Source organism: Polyodon spathula, chromosome 18, assembly GCF_017654505.1.
Source record: "Polyodon spathula isolate WHYD16114869_AA chromosome 18, ASM1765450v1, whole genome shotgun sequence".
In the NCBI taxonomy this organism is placed as follows: domain Eukaryota; kingdom Metazoa; phylum Chordata; class Actinopteri; order Acipenseriformes; family Polyodontidae; genus Polyodon; species Polyodon spathula.
In genome coordinates, this window is record NC_054551.1 from 21,574,767 (window position 1) to 21,592,383 (window position 17,617).

The 17,617-nt window shown below is 35.2% G+C and overlaps 1 protein-coding gene across 6 annotated transcripts in view; it reads right to left on the reverse strand.

Annotated features, from left to right (window-relative positions):
- Window positions 1-4,737: 4,737 nt before the first annotated feature.
- LOC121330501 (leucine-rich repeat-containing protein 7-like) overlaps window positions 4,738-17,617 on the reverse strand; it is a 119,397-nt gene continuing 106,517 nt past the window's right edge. For 3 of the 6 annotated variants that reach the window (XM_041277058.1, XM_041277059.1, XM_041277056.1), the window contains 4 exons: window positions 13,055-13,339; window positions 12,090-12,182; window positions 8,263-8,337; window positions 4,738-5,240 (listed from right to left, as the gene is read on the reverse strand). In XM_041277058.1, coding sequence (XP_041132992.1) covers window positions 5,133-5,240; window positions 8,263-8,337; window positions 12,090-12,182; window positions 13,055-13,339 — 561 coding nt within the window. In that variant the 3' untranslated portion in view covers window positions 4,738-5,132. The remainder of the gene's footprint in view (window positions 5,241-8,262; window positions 8,338-12,089; window positions 12,183-13,054; window positions 13,340-17,617) is intronic. The other 3 variants (XM_041277057.1, XM_041277061.1, XM_041277060.1) reach the window with 2 other exon arrangements.

A 17,617-nucleotide genomic window follows, 5' to 3' on the forward strand; every position in this document is an offset into this window, starting at 1 on the left:
CAAAAAGAACATTGCTGCCCGTATGAAGTTTGCCAAAGAGCACATAGATGATCCACAAGACTTCTGGAACAGTGTTCTCTGGACAGACGAGTCAAAGGTAGAACTTTTTGGCCTCAATGAGAAACGTTATGTTTGGCAAAAACCAAACCCTGCGTTCAAATAGAAGAACTTCATCCCAACCATCAAGCATGGACGGCTTGCCATCATTGACACAACCATGAATTTTGCATTGTATCAGGCCATCTGTCCATGAGCTGAAGCCAAACCGAAGGTGGGTCAAGCAGCAAGAAAATGATCCTAAACATACAAGCAGATCTACAAAAGAATGGCTGCAGAAGAAGAAATTCTGCATTTTAGAATGGCCTAGTCAAAGTCTGGACCTAAACCCCATCGAAATGTTGTGGCAGGACCTGAAGCGAGCTGTCCGTGCAAGGAAGCCCTCAAATTCCAGATGTGTAAATGTGGCATATTAATGAGTAAAGGGTGGTGCCTCGGTCTCTCCATAATCTTTATACATTTAATACATTTGCAACTTCTATTACACTTTGTAGCAAACCCTGTTGCACATGTAAATGTTTTGTCACAGTACACTGAAGACAACACTAGCAGAAACGTTTCACTTTAGAATTCAGACAGAGCGTTTGGAATGATTTCTTATTAATAACTATCATAAAGATGCACATCACAGTACAGTCAATACATTCACAGCACAATTTGGACTATAGCTAGTATGAGGAATGGTTACCATTTATTACTTTGGTGCCGATCATCCTTTATTAAAACCTTTGAGGACCACAGGCGATTTTACACACACACACACACACAACACCACCTCCCCATGCTATCCCTGAGCTCTTAAACCTTAGGGGTACTGACTGCCTTGCCCACACGCTCAGGCAATCGTCTCTCTGCCAAGCCGATTCAAGGCAAACATTCTGTATATCACCATATGCACAATCTTAGCAATACAAACTGTTAATTTTATGGTGTAGGGTGTTTTTCTGATCTTCTGTGTTAAAATACAAGAAACCCCAAATAATTCTCCAAAACAGATATATGAAGAATGTTTTTGCAGTCACTTTGGGTAGTTTATACATATTTAAGAGCATTGCAACATAGCCTTGTGTGTTTTAAAAAGATAACACCTGGTCAAAATGGGGTTTTGTGTTTAAGATCAATGCTAAGGGTATAGTTATGTGTCAGGCCGAGCAGTTCTCAAAAGCCCAGGCTTCAATTATGAAAGTTTATGGAAGACATGTTTTGTGATGGTTGGCTTTGGTCTTGGCTAAATATGCAGTTATGAGACAAAAACTCCCAAAGCATTTTAACAATAAAGTGACATTTTATTGTTTGTACAATAGACTTTCATACATTATTCAAAACACTTCTTAAATACTGAAAAAATTGTACTTCCAAAGCCAAAAATCGCCCTGTTATACACTGCACAGCATTTAGTTTTAGTTTTTTAGTTTTGTTTGTTTAGTAAAATTTATTTTAAATATATACAGATAGCATCTGCGAAATGCATTCTAGACACAGAATATACACTTTAACAATTACATATCTTAGTGTCAATACATAAATAAAACTGGAAGGATTAAACTTGCATGTGCAAATCAAGAAACAGGATAATAAATTCTCACTAAATTTGTCAAACTAAACTGAATATTTTCATTAATTACTTTTTGCACAAAAAATGAAGCAGCATTCAAGTCCAGTAAGTCTTCATACTGCAGAAGCTTGGAATACATTAATTTATATGAATACATTATTTAAATGTGTCTTCATTCACAATTATGTACATCAATACTGCAATTAGACTGAAAAGTACCATATATTAGTTGTATTATATTTAGCTGTCTTTTAAACACATACAAAAAATTACCAATGTTTTGTTTTTTTACAGATATATTTTTATATATATATATAGTTTTTTTATAACAGAAATTCACAATTACTGTAGAAATTCATTTTACAAGTCAGTTGTCCAATTCATTATCTTGAATGCTTATTTATTCCATATACTCTTGAATTCACTATAAAACAGCACAATTTGAGCAAAGCTAAGTATACCAATGCTTTAGAAAGATAATTACCTGAAAACAGTTGGTAGAAAAATGATATTATCAAAGTTTTCTATAGTGTTTGTTATTCATTGTAGTAGTATTTTACAGTGTGTAGCTTCCTACTTTTTTATGCTCTTATTCAAACCTGTGTTTGGCAAAATTGCAACACAACACCTGTACTTGTAGCTGGCAAAGCTAGGAACACATTTATTAATTCATTTTTATAGGGCTAGAAATTGTAACTGCTTAGATTTGCTCAAAAATGTCTCAAATGCTACATTTGTTTTATTTAAAAAAAAAAAAAAAAAAAAAAAAAAAAAAAAAAGTAGTAGAACCTTCTATATAAAGTGTCTCTTGGATCTTTTTTTTTTTTTTTTTTTTTTTTGGTCTATACATATTTGACAGCAATTCATATGGCACTGACTGTTACAATATTGATTTTCATTTGCATATTGAAAACAGCTTTATTACTGAAATATGAAAAAAAAACTGAAACATTTATAAATGTCAAGAAAGCGCAAAGTAAAATTTGTTTTTAAAAATACTTTTGTTTAAGCGATGGTATGCTTTTAAAGTAACCTGCTAAAACGGGACTTTTTCAAAAGATGTGATAAGTTTAAAATGCCCATTCCCTGATGTTTCAAAACTTGAATTATGATGTCCTCGTTTGAAGTTTAAATAGCATACTGTAATAATGGGATGTACAGTCACTTTCTGTTTCACACATTATGGCTAAGCAAGTCTGGCCTTTCAGATTTAGTCATTTACAATCTATTCATTTAGCTTCTCACTCTTGTCAAGACTATCTCAATGCCACACACTAGATTTGTTGTTAAAGTAAATACTATTAAAAAGCTGTGAAAATTGTATTTATATGGGCTTTAAAACAGCACCCTCACATATTTATGTATTACTCAGTGATGTTTTGTCATTGTTGTCAAAATATATATATATATATCCCCCCCCCCCCAAAAAAAAAAAAAAAAAAAAACACAGGTTTAATGTCTGTGCAAATACATTGCTAATAGAAATTGATACTTGGCTGAACTTGGCTTAGGTTAGACTCACCGGGCTACCTACCTTAACCTTGCAAGCTTCTGAAGTGCTTTAATTGGCTGCTGCTTATTTTGATCCCCTTCTTTCTTCCTGGGTCTGTGGGACTGTATGTGTACTTTTAATTATGTGTAATTAGGGTTGTCTGGAAGTATAGTACTGAGAGGAATGTGCTTTGGAAACTGGAATAACAGAACCACTGTAGTGAGTTTTAGTCATTTTGGACCTTTTGTGTAAGCACACACTAAGAGCCACGTCCATTATAAAACTGCTATAGAAAGACCAACTGTAGTCACCAATTCTCCAATACAGGTAAACAGTGTAAATTAGAGGTTTTCTTAATATTGTATAACTTCAAGAGTAGCAGAGTAAAGAAATCAAATAGTTCAGTTTGGCCATGGCATGTTGGATGTTACCATTAATGAAACCAGAGGGTGAGATGACATTTTTACAAAAAAGAAACTTGACACCCCAGCAGCTGCAGTGTGTGTTTTTCAATAACAGTAAGAAAGGCAGCCAGACTGTATTTAGTGAAGATTTGATTTCCTGTAAGTTTAAGATTGCTCATCCTTCTATTTAAAACACAGATCCAGAGAAGCAGGTTCTGCTTTGGAATGATGTTATCCTGACTTGGTTCACATTTATTTAAAGCTTAAGTTCAGATCCTCTCCTTACTTATTCTATTTTTACATCCTCAACATCCTCAAATAATGTCATCTCCATCCTCTCAATAAATGATGACATCACAGTCAATAATAATATGATTTATCTTGTATTTCATACAATTTAAAAACCTCATTGAGCACTATAACTTTAAAAACCATGGAGCTTGTGACCTAAAATTAGGTTTTAAAAACACATTCTTAAGTTGGCCCTTGAAAGCCGTGCAAGTTGTAAGTTTAGCTGAGCTTTTCAATTACACACCAGAACTGCAGGTAAGCTATGTTTTATTCATGCACTGTATTATTCATATACAGTATGGCACAACAGTACTGAAAGAACGAGCCAGTCCTCACACCAGTAGGTGGCACTGTAGCATGCAATTACCACTGCTTTGGGTTACTCCATGGCATCTTTAGATTGTTGTAGTGCAGAGGAACAAAATGTGGCTGCAGGTAAACCAGCCTATGGCTGCAGGTAAGCCTGGCTATGTAATGTACTTACAGTACAGTTGGGATGACTGTTCTTTAGCCACAACATTCCTGTCATGGCAGCACACACTCAGCCATATCAAACACTGCCATCCATTTTATACATATATAATGAGAAAGCTGGGAGATGCCATTTTTTTTTTAAATAATAAATTCAAAATATTGGGTTTTTTTGTTTTTTTTTAAATTAGTATTACATATTATTATTATTATTATTTTTACAAATGTATATTAAAGGAACTCTCAAAACGGCCCTTGAGAGTTTTGCCGGGCATATTTAAATTTCATATATATATATTTTTTAAGTAAAAAAGGATTCATTCTTTTCTAAGTCTTTCTTCAAACAGAATCTGTTCACATTTTTCTTTTTTTATATAATATATATATATATATATATATATATATATATATATATATATATATATATATATATATATATATATATATTTACAAAAGGCATATACAAAGTTGAGGCAGTGTTAATGGCAAATGTAATTCCCAAAGAGCTTGTATGCTTTCCTGCTCTCAATATCTTCAATGAAAAACCTACTAATGAAATTAAAAAAAAAAAGCATAAAGAAAAGAAAATACGTATTTGCACCAATCTACAGCCTCAGGCTGAAAGATAACTAAAATTGCAATTACAACACCACATTTTAAACAGACATTATTTTTTCTTCTTCTTTATACCCATGAATAATACTATAAGATATGTAACCTATTATACATTTGGCACTAATATTTGCCATTGGTCCAGCAATTGGCAAATGTGACTATTCCTAGATATAAACAAATATCTGGGGGTATCTATATATTTTTGTATGTCCTTTCCGATTGGGTTACCAGCATAGTATAAAAATATTTAAGATGGATTCTCCCTCAAGATTACCAGGTCCACTGTTTTCGGGAAACTCTTCAGCAAAGAGACAGCCTTTTCATGTTCCAGGTGTGAAAAACTATGTCCATTCGCCTGTAATGCAAGAACGGAGCATGCACCATTACTGACAATGCAGAATTACCGAATGGGATCAGAGGAATTCTGGGAGCACCCTAAAGGGGACGCTTTGTGAGCTTTCTCATTTACCCTCTAACAACATCCTTGCATGTAGTGGCAAAACTGCAGCTAAAATAACTCAGCAGTCACATTTGCTTAATGCCTGTAACTAGCCTTCATGTTTTCTTTCAACCTCCCTGCTGGGCTCAGGACTAAGCTAGAAGACTGGTTTGCCTCCTAGCAAGAACATCCACTTTTTTAGCATTTGTAATATTTATTATTACACTAGATTCCTCCCTTTCCTGGTTCTCTAGCGCAAACCACATAGCTTTAAATAGTGAAAAACCTGCAACCTGCACCCGTTGTGCTCTATTCTGGCCAATATAGGGCAGAATTGAGCACCTCCTCTAATTGTGTCATCATCGTTACAGTAGCAGTCACATTTAGAGCCAGTGAAGTTGGAAACATGGAGCACCAATAGAGGACATGTTTAAAACACTTGGCGCCTATAATCTGCTATACAGATATATGTCAAAAGTTAGTAGACCAACCAAGTCTTGACTAAAGGGCTCCTTCCTGTTTTAGAACGAACACCTGTCCCAGGAGAACACTGTGTCTATAGATTGTGGTGCATCATCAGCACAGAGAGCACACCCAGTGGAAAGCGAGTCCAGAAAACTCAGTGTTACCATGGTTAAATCGATCACCGGTAATGAGTTAAACATGTTTGGTAGTTGATGGCTATCAACCTTAAGAAACATTCATCCCGACTCAGTAGTGTTCCAGCCCTGAGATTTGGATCAACCTACCCCAGGAGAATATTGCCACTTTCATTCGGGGCTGCCTGATCGGGTCTCGCTTTAAGGCTAAAGAGTGATCTACATGGTATACCTGATACCCGCGTTACTCTATTTCAGGCAGAATAAACACTTACTATTTGCATTTTCTATTTACTTCTAACATGCTTCTTTATTTCTTGTGTTATTCTGAAGTTTCCCCTTAAACTTGTAAACAGAAGTAAAGAAAGTTAGATGCAAACTGATTTTTCAGTGGTAAAGGAAGGGGGGGGGGGGGGGGGGGGGTAAGACAAGAAAATACGTGCTGAAAAGGAAAAAGAGAAAATAAGTGATATACTGTGTAATAGTAAATACTGTGTCTGTGAAGAAAGCAGAAACGTTTCGATCCAGTTGGCTATGAATGACACTGGTGTGTCTTAAGCTTCTAATTCCGCACAGTCAAAGCAACACAACACTCAATGCAAGTCAAACTATTTGAAACAGCACAGTACCCTAAAAGTGACAAAATTGCCCGTAGTCCTTAAATGAACTGGATTTGATTGGTTAAAGTTAGTTTTTTTTTTTCTTTATTAAATTTGTTTGCTTATTTAGAGTTGTTATTAAATATTTATATCAATGTTATAATTTTAGTTCATGATGTGGTTCTTTAATAATTAAAATATATACTAGAAAATACCACATTTTATAAGGATAATGATCTGGTGTCTGTGAGTGATCAATTTGTAATATTAAGGATCAGGACAAGCTAATATTTCTATTAGAGCTTAAGAAAGACTTGTTAATGTTCAACGTATCTCCCAGAAATGTGCAAAGTTTCTAATGTTTACTCTCCTTTAAATCTAAATTGGGACTGCCCATAAAAAACAGATTTTTAATTTAAATACAAGCTCTTATTTTATTGCTACATGAAATGTAAAAATGTTCCTATTCGATGTATTACCGTATTACTTCAATTTGGTGGTGCTGCGTTTATTTTAAATTGATCAAAATTACTGCGGCTCTTAAAAGAGGGCGGCCTTTATACAAGGGCGACCTTTATTAATAATACTACAATTTTCAAACGCTGCAATATTTTATTACGTGATTTATGGTATTTTAGAAGTATCGCGGTTGCTTATTTTCTGTAATACGATAGCCTACCTGTATGTAGCAGCATGTGTAGCTACCCTGCTTTGACTACAGTACATTTATCGTGACAGTTACTGAGAGCCTATTAGGTGGGAGTTGGAAAGTCAGTGCAGTACTGTACCAGCGAATCAGGAGTGTGTAAAGGTTGTTAAGGGGCGGGACAATGCTGGTGTGGCAGTTAAATCCAAGAGTGTAATGTAATGTTTTTCTGCACCAGAAATTACCTCAGAATATCAGTTTGATTTCTGTAAAAACTACAATCTATCCTACTCGGTTATTTTTTCTCTCAATGTAACTTGTTAATTGTAATGGCTCTGCAAGAGAAACCTAAACTAAATCTTCTATAGATAGTAAGCACATTGCTTTTATTTGTAGGGGATTGATCGGGAATTACAACTAAAAAAAAAACAAAAAAAACAACAAAACCACTTACAAGAACTTCAGTAGAACTGCTGTTCTGTAAGTAGTTTATCTTGCATTTCATTTCAGAACTGTACTACCATAAGATAAAATGTGCTTAATATGTGTGTGTGTACATTAGTTTGTAATGTACGTGCTAGATTGAGGCTTCCGTCTCTTCGAGTGTGTTACATGTGCAAAGTCGGTGTTGCGCATTTATTTGTTTACTGTTTGTTTTTTTTTTAGTAGGGGGAGAAAACAAATACCTTAATGTTTCTTTATTGATAGCGGTGTTTACTCGAGGGCGGCCTCAATTATAAAGCTGATATATGACTGCGGCGTCAATTCGAGGGCGGCACCAAATTGAAGTAATACGGTATTTAACAAGCCGAAACAGACAGATCACATATAGGACAGATTTACAAGAAGTGATTTACCAAAAAAAAAAAAAAAAAAAAAAAACTTAAGGTACATTTAATCGCATTACAAATAAGATGTGACACAAAAATCAGAGTCTGTTTGTATAATAATTTTCAAAGAAAACCATGCAGGAAGGGGTTAGTAACTAACATACTTAAGGGCTGCCTCATGCAAAGCTTTTAAAAGCACAGTATAAGCATAGTGTTTTAAACAGCAAGAAGAATGCATTCCGGTGAAAATAACCATCCCCTTACCTTTAGAATCTTATCCCCAGGTTGTAAGACATTGCAGGCCGATCCGTCAGGCTGTACCCTAGTAACAAAGATACCCTATAAGTCAGAAGTGATATGAGGTTAGGAACCACATGGTAAAGATTGTTTAGAATCTTTGCCTTTCTGTTGTTTTTTTTTTGTGTGTATTCTAAACAGTGTGGCGCCGTGCATCCTTTCGGATGTACAGAACTGTTTAACAAACTGTGACAGATGAGTCACATATTGACTACTTGACACATGAGGACAAACAATTATGAAAAAAGTAGGCATTTTTAAAAATAAATACTATCAAAGCAATGCATTGCTACTAATTTTGATTTTATTAAAAATAAATAAATAAAAATGTATGACATAAAACAGCTTTGTATTGAATGAATAGCAAAAGGGGATTCGATTTTTGGCTACAATCGATTACAACTAACCATTGTTTTGTTACTACTCCAATACTAGCCCTAATGGTACTTTTGATTACCATTAAAGTTCTGTTAATATTTTAGCCAATGGAATACTATTAATACTGTTCGTCAGTTGGCAACCCCAATTTCTTTCACCACAGTACATTTTTGGTAATGGAACATGGTAGAGTACCAGTTAGCAGCAGCTGTAGTGCAACATAACGTTGAAATGATTCAATTTACTATATAACTATCGGTAAAATCTTTGTATTCTGTAAACTATACAAGCAAATCCTCTAACTATTGCCTCAATCAAACATAGCTACAGTTAGTATTTAATTTCAAGCTGTAGATCAATTATACAAATACATTAGAGACAACTTACACACACAAACAAAGAGACGTTATTAGACATTAAATACAAAACATCAGTTTTATTTGTCGCAAATTAAATATCAAATTAAAAGTAAAATTAAAAATCGATCTCTTTTGAAAAGTTATTAAGACTTTATTTTATAAAGAATAATAACTTTTATTTCAAAGTGTGAAGATGAAACAAAAAGACCACAGAAGAAAGCTACAGTTAGACGATGCACACTCGGAGTACAGTACTGTTCCCGCGATGATGGTCTCATCATTGCTAAACTGTAGGCTACAAGGCAGAAGTGATCCAGGAAAAGGCTAGACCCAGCGAGGAGTACAGATAGGCTGGTCTTGCACAAGGAGAAGGGGGAAGTCATCGAGAAGTGGAGAGCTTGTTAGATCATGATCACTTACATCAACAAGATACTCCTAAACATGTGCATTGAAAGTGATTCGATGCCCTTTTATAGAAAGTTTGATCTATTAATGCTAGTATATTTTCTGCTTGAAACTTGGCTTTAACTTTTGTTCAAAGGAGTACAACCATATATATATATATATATATATTATATATATATATATATATTATATATATATATATATATATATATATATATTTTAATTTCATCAAAATGGAGACCCTATTTTGTTAATTGCACTGTTCATATCCCAACACTTTTGAAATGTTTTTTCACACCAACTTTGGGCCAAATATTCTACCGTCCACCTTTATAAAAGACTTAGCCTGCCCAACTAATGAATAAATAAAAAAATTAATGAAGAACCAATTCAAGTTAATTTAAAACAACTGGCAAGCATCTTCATGCAAATTAATATAAATGCTGATTTGAAGATAAGCAGTGAAATAATTGGGAGAGTGTTTTGGCAGAAGATAGGCTTTACTTACACTATCTGAAAGCATAATAAGGTGGATACAAAGTAAATGATAAACCGGTTCCTCTTTGTATTCCCAAACTATGATACTTTCCACAATTTATGCTAAAGAATGTCCTAACCAAGTTTCATCAGAATTCTAGGTTTTCCAGATGCAACATACAGATTAACCTTGGTAAATAGGTACTGTATGTATGGGGGCCATTTGTATATCCCCAGTGCCTAAATCCCCACGAGACACACTGTGCAGTACAAAGACCTGCCAGTTCAATTTAGCAGGCTGATACCCAGTAAGAAAATGGAAAACTAAAGCTTAAAACTAATAGAGATGAAAAAGTCAATCAATATCAACAATCAATAATCAAGGCCGCCTGGAAAAAAAGAAAGAACATTTGTTAAAATTAACTGAAGGCGTCATAGCTTCATAACTGTCTCAGTTTAAAAATATCTTTCCATTAACACTTCTAACAAGCAATGGAATTACAGAACTTGTCTGTTCTACCTGAGCCTGCGCTACACATTCCCCGATACCTACAGAAAAATATATTCGACTTTAACACTGTCCTGGAGCAGAGCCCTCGGTTGAATACTACCAACCCACATAAAATGTTATTGCAAACAGATTTATTTAATCTAGTGCCGTACCAGATATCAGGCTATGTTTTCAAAGTTTACTTCAGTCTTTAATTAACTAGTATCAAATATCTAAGTAATTTAATCAAAGGTCTCTGAAGCACTCGTTAAAGACTGGAGTAAGTGCTTTGAAAATATGGCTCATCAAGTTTTAACATAAAAATACATATTTACTATAATATGTTCATGGAATTATTTTGTTATCTATCTCCTAATTCTCTGTATTTATCTGTATTCAATTCCTGAAGAAGTCTCATGGCACCAATATTCTTAATTGTTCTAATTTGATATTTCTTTACCAGTATATCACCAGACAGAACAATTAAGCTAGTAAAATGCTGCTTTATTTAATATTAATATTATTTCTCTGTTGGAAGGGCATCAAAGTGTCCAGTTCCTCGTGGACATTGTGCAGTACAAACACACAACTGTCTAATTTGACAGGCTTTGATATATAGTACCAGTGATAAAGGAAACCTAAACATTATAAATTTAAAAAAAAAATGTAAGTATATTAAGACTGTCTGAAATGTACTAATGAATTGTAAGGGTTTCCTTAAGCAGTCATTAGACATCACTGAAACCTTTAATATGGTTGTTTGCTTGTCTTTATTGTCTTGTGTCTTTTTCTAATCAAGGATTTTACAAGTAGTAGAGTACATTTCTGTGTGATTTTGGATTCTGGATACTACAGGCAAGCGTTTGGAATATATATATTAAGTATTATTTATATCGATATATATATATATATATATATATATATATATATATACATATATATATATATATATATATATATATATATATATATATATATATATATATATATATATATATATATATATATATATATATTCAGAACAGAGTATTTACATGTCAGCAGAAACACATCTTGAATATTTACAATTCACATATCACAATTTCCTGATCATTCATGTAAAGATTTCCTTATACGTTTCTCCATCATTGTTCATAGTTCCACTGCCCCAACTATGTTGCTAAAAATTATTGCTTTTAGATTGACTACAGGTAACGGTAAACTGAACCCAAATGATTTTCACATTCTGTGTTAAACGCATCTTTCACCAAAATCCTTCTAAAACAGCACTATAATGATCACAACAAACAGCATAACACAATGTTATGATTAGGCTGGAGCTGGATATTAATTATATTATCAAGTTCATTCAAGTTATTCAAGTATCAAATTCAATCAAGTATCAAAACAATAATTGTTCTCATAGTAGTTGTAAGCAAAAAAAAAAAAAAAACAAAACAAAACAATGGAAGTTCATTAGCAGTAACTTGCACGTACTTGTTTCTGTGGAAACCAATGTCGATGAGACCTAGTTCTGGATCAATTTTCCATTTAAAATTTCGAAAGCCAACCCCCCCCCCCCCCCCCCCCCCCCCCACCCACTGAACAAATGTTATGTCATTTTCTGCATGAAAAGTACAACCACCTCAGTAAATTGATGAGAACATTTGTTCTAAACTGGCTAAAACAGTTTCCAGTAGTCTTACCATATCTGAAGGCTTAAATGGGTTTCCCTGTCCACTAATTCCTCCTGAGATGCTGAAACCAAGGCCAGGATTCTTCTCGATTCGTACACAAAACTGCAACAAAACCATATAGCAATGGCATGATAACACACACATTGTAAACACTGCACACATAGGGCTAGTTGTTCTGGGCCTAAAAAGTTATTTGAAGGAGTTTCTGACATGTATCCTTAAACATACAGCTGAAGACAAAGGTTTTGCATCACCTAGAATTTTAGGATTGAGACATAATTAAAAAACAAAACTGAAAACTATGAATTTTGATCTTTTATTTAACATCATGTAAATCAAAGAAACTACTTAATATGAAGCAAGAGTACAGTTTATTTAAAAAACACAATGGGATTTAACCAATTGGTCTAAAGGTGGCAGATCTAAATACCATTGTTTAAATCATTAAAAGTAGGTAGAGTTGTGATAACCAACATCTAAAACTGTGTGGCAGTCTCTTTCATGTGTAAGTCTTTGAAAGTAAGTAATATATCAGTTGGGTCCTGTTTATAATATTTAAACAGTGACAGTATTTAGACTGGTGTAGTTAATTTAAATAGACTCTAGTGTTGGAAACTGTCCTTTATCTTGTATGGGTAACCATTACAATGCAACTTGTTACAAAGCCCATCCGAATTATGTGTTGGTTCTGTCTTCCTGTCTCAAATGGAGATTAGACAAAGGGGGATTCAGAACAGAAAATAGGAGGCACTTTTTTACACAGAGAATCATGAGGGTCTGGAATCAACTCCCCAGCAATGTTGTTGAAGCTGACACCCTGGGATCCTTCAAGAAGCTGCTTGATGAGATTCTGGGATCAATAAGCTACTAACAACCAAACGAGCAAGATGGGCCGAATGGCCTCCTCTCGTTTGTAAACTTTCTTATGTTCTTATCCATGCTTATAATGAAATGGCTTGATAAAAGCCCCCAACCTGGTCCTGATACCCATCCATACTCTTCTGCCCCTTTGTCTGTATCAGGCAGCGTCCGCTTTGAGCCCCCCGCGGGCTGGAAAGGCTTTGCGTGGAGGAGATGGGGATGGGCAGCGGCGACTGATACTGCTGGATGGAGAGTTTATTGATGGCACCTTCGTACTGTTGGTCTCGGGTGGATCGGTGCTGGGGGTTCTGAGTGGAGGACACCATCATCGTCTGAACTTGGTGAGAGTGGCCACCTGCCTGTGGGTAATTTAACCCGTTGGGCAAAGAGTCAGGGAGCTGAAAAGATGCAAATGTTACATCTTACACAAGACTAACAGGCATTCAACAGATGTTTATGAGGCAGGCGTTCGCGAGGCATGCAACAAGAGTGGACACCATAATCAAGTGGCAAATGGGCAATTTAAAAACACTGGCACTCGTCACATTCCTGTCCCTTTTAGTGCGTCAATGATGCTGAGTTTAACAAAATTCAACCAGCGCTGATCCCCAGTTGAGATTTTTCCACCACTAATCGCTGTCTCTGATACCAAAGAATTCGAAGTGAAAGTCTATTTCCATTGGTACACAAAACAGGGGTCCTCTCATTAGCTCTCATGCTTTGAACGCAGCTATGCTTCTTTGCTGTTTGTGAAAAGCACTACTCTGATTATCACAGATTAGTTCAACAGCAGAAAAGTGCTTTGTTACTGGAGCTGGGATTTGAAGAACAGTCAAAAGCTAAACAATGTTAGTCAATTAAAGTATTTACCCATTATACAGCACATGTGAACAACATCTTTGGAAATTCTGAGAGACAACAGGAATAAAAAATAATGAATTTCATTTTATTTGCTGGCAGACAAACCAGAAGAAACTGCACCATGGGCTGCTGTTAACCAACATCAAAAAACGACATTATTAGCATTCTGTTGACCTGTCTGGGTAAATTAGATACATGAGTCCCAAATGCAGTATTTTTATATTTATTATTTATTTTATTTTTTTGATGACTCTCCTTTATTGTTCGGCACCTTTAATGCCAAGTGCCTAAAATCTGACATGCTTAAAAAATAAATAAACACTTTTGATTTCAAAGAATAACATTACAAAATAAAGGCAAAGAGCACCAATACCCAGGCCATTTGTAAACAAAATAATAGGCACTTAAAACACGAAAACATCATGCTCTTTGGTCTTGCAGGTCTAAGCTTTCTGTTTTTAATAAAAAATTAATAATAATTAGCTGAAGTTCATGTTTGTATTTGTTCATTAAGCAGATACTTGAAATATTTTAGTAGACTTTGCCTGCATGTTGTCATAGTAATGAACAGTAAAGGGCCACTTCAACAGGCCTTAATGTATTCACTAAGATCAGCAAAATGTCTTTGTTCTTTACACTCCACTGGATTCATATAATGTTAGTTAAGTAAACATTCATATTTCACAAGATACAGGTAAGGTTATAGTTAAACATCAATTGCTCACAATTATACATAAAACAAATACTAATAATTTCACACAAGAGAGCCTAAATATAAGAGAGCCACATGCCAGTACTGTCCTTTTACTTATTTTTGTTTTTATTAAGTTCATTGTAAAAAGTTTACGACTTATGGTTTAAAACTCTTTGGCTAACATTTCCTTAGCCTTTCAACTTGATCTGAACTGGCATTGCCTTAGAAACCATACAACTGAAGCATGAATCAGAGATGGAAATAAGACTCCCATTGCATAGAAGTTTGATCCATTCCTGGTTTTACTATAAGTTTAAGAATACACATTTGAGCTTGTTACCTATATACTATGGCAAACCAAGGTTGAAATAAAACCTGGAATGGGCCAAACTGCTATGCAATAGGAGTCTTATTTCCATCCCACATATGAACTGCTAGTACATTAGAGGAGTGATGAGCTATTCTGCGTTGCTCAAACACACAGAAACACATGAATGCTACATACAAATATGGGCTGTCAGTTATCACACAGGACACAGAAAAAACAGAATAACCAAGTCTTAAAAGAATTATGCACAATTACAAATCAAAATGCAGAGAGAAATGTTTGAAATGTACTGCAGTAATTGCTATGGACTGAGAAAGGAATGTCATTGTTCTTCTGGAAATATATCAGTGCTGGTTCAAGGTTAGGACTTGTGCTCTTACAGTAGCTGCGGTAGCCTGGTTCACTGATTGAAGCCAATTGTAAATAAATCTCATAAGAAAGCTTGCCTTTAAACATGAATATCGAATGCATTTTCACCCATTTGATTAAAAAAAAACATGCTTGCAGAGACCTCTGAAAAATGTTTTCAATAATGCTATATTGGTGGGAAGAAGTGCATTTTGAGCCCTGAATACCAGTGGGAATCTTTACATATCATATCAAATATCAGTGTTTTCCGTTATAATCAGAATGATGTAGTTTGCTTAAAGTAAACTTTCTTGTAGTATGACAACTAACCGTGCAAACTAAAGCACTGAAAAGCCACCAATAAATCTTGTGAACAACTAGAGTAACAAAGCCCAGACAGTGTTACTCATCCTTCCGGAAGCATTTAAATGCTACAGCTTGTTGTTCTACTCAAAGCAATCTATTTTACAGGACTGGACTGTAGGAGTTCCTCAGAAAGTACAGCTGATTCATCCAACAGCAGTTACAGAACCTTGATATCCTGAAGAGAAAACAGCTCTTCCTCGGGTAAACAGAGCGGGTTTACAAAGTCTCCTTCTCATTTCCGCTGCTGCTTACCGCACTGTCATAGGGCAAACCAGATGTTTTACTCTAATTAAAGAAGCCTTGGTTGAATCATCAGAAGAAATCAGGTGTGTTTGTGCAGTCCTGCATGACGGCTTTGATTAGTTTCAGATCTAACAGATGTGCTCTTCTACAGTGTAATCAGAGTATGGGGTCGATATGGTCAACTCATACCCCGCTGGGATGAGACGCCACTGTATTCTATCAGAGCATTTTACAGCACAGGGGAACCACCCTTGAGTCAAGTACAAGGTTGTCCTGGAAGAAAACTTGCTTCCTTCTGCTCTGACAATGTTCCCCAACTCTGAGGATTGGATTTTCCAGCAGGACAATGCTCCATGCCACACAGCCAGGTCAATCAAGGTGTGGATAGAGGACCACCAGATCAAGACCCTGTCATGGCCAGCCCAATCTCCAGACCTGAACCCCATTGAAAGCCTCTGGAATGTGATCAAGAGGAAGATGGATGGTCACTAGCCATCAAACAAAGCCGAGCTGCTTGAATTTTTGCGCCAGGAGTGGCATAAAGTCACCCAACATCAAGGTGAAAGACTGGTGGAGAGCAAGCCAAGACGCATGAAAGCTGTGCTTGAAAATCAGGGTTATTCCACCAAATATTGATTTCTGAACTCTTCCTAAGCTAAAACATTAGTATTGTGTTGTTTAAAAATGAATATGAACTTATTTTCTTTGCATTATTCGAGGTCTGACAACACTGCATCTTTTTAGTTATTTTGACCAGTTGTCATTTTCTGCAAATAAATGCTCTAAATGACAATATTTTTATTTGGAATTTGGGAGAAATGTTGTCAGTAGTTTATAGAATAAAACAAAAAAGTTCATTGTACCCAAACACATACCTATAAATAGTAAAACCAGAGAAACTGATAATTTTGCAGTGGTCTCTTAATTTTTTCCAGAGCTGATATATATATATATATATATATATATATATATATATATATATATATATATATATAATTGTACAGGACTGAGTAAAATTCCAATTGAATAAAATACAAAACAACATAACCCCCTACAAGAAGATAACTTCAGCCAGCTTTTGGATAACGCTTACAGTGACCTCTGAGTTGTCACCATCCAAGCTGAGGATGAGGTAAACAGACAGCCCTTGTTTTATCCCCTGCTGTGTTGGCACTGAACTCTGCTGGGGGAAAAAAGGGATGTGAAGGACTGCTGTGCTGTAAGTAGTTCATCTTGGGTTGTCTGTTGGGACTGTACCATAAAATAAAATGTGCTTACTAAGGTGTGTGTGCATTAGTTTGAATTACATGGCGGATGGAGGCTGCAGTCTCTTCAGGGGCGTCACATGTACATAGCCAGAGCTGCATGTTTCTTTATTTTTTTAACAGGAGTACAAAAAAAAAAAAATCTTTTACGTTCCTTTATTGAGCGTCATTTATTCAAGGACGATGTCTATTAAAAAGCTGATATCTGAGTGAGGCGTTAATTCAAAGTAATATGGTAATTCTATCCTTTTTACGATGTATGTAGACTTAAGTATTATAACACAAAACAATACACCAAAACCATAAGGCTGTAAATTAAATCTGTGATCTGGCTATCATATCACCAGTGCTACTCAACTGAATTGCAGCTTTAATATGTAGTTAGATACACATTGTTCCTCATAATTTTAACCACTGTGAGTACTATTGCTGAACAGACACAGCAATACAGTTTGTATAGCCTTTCAAGAAATTGTCATTTATATTATCGCCAGCACATTTGTAATGGAAAGTAATTCTCTCAAAGACTACCTGCTTAGTCGGCTAATGACTGAGGCAGTCCCTTCAACAG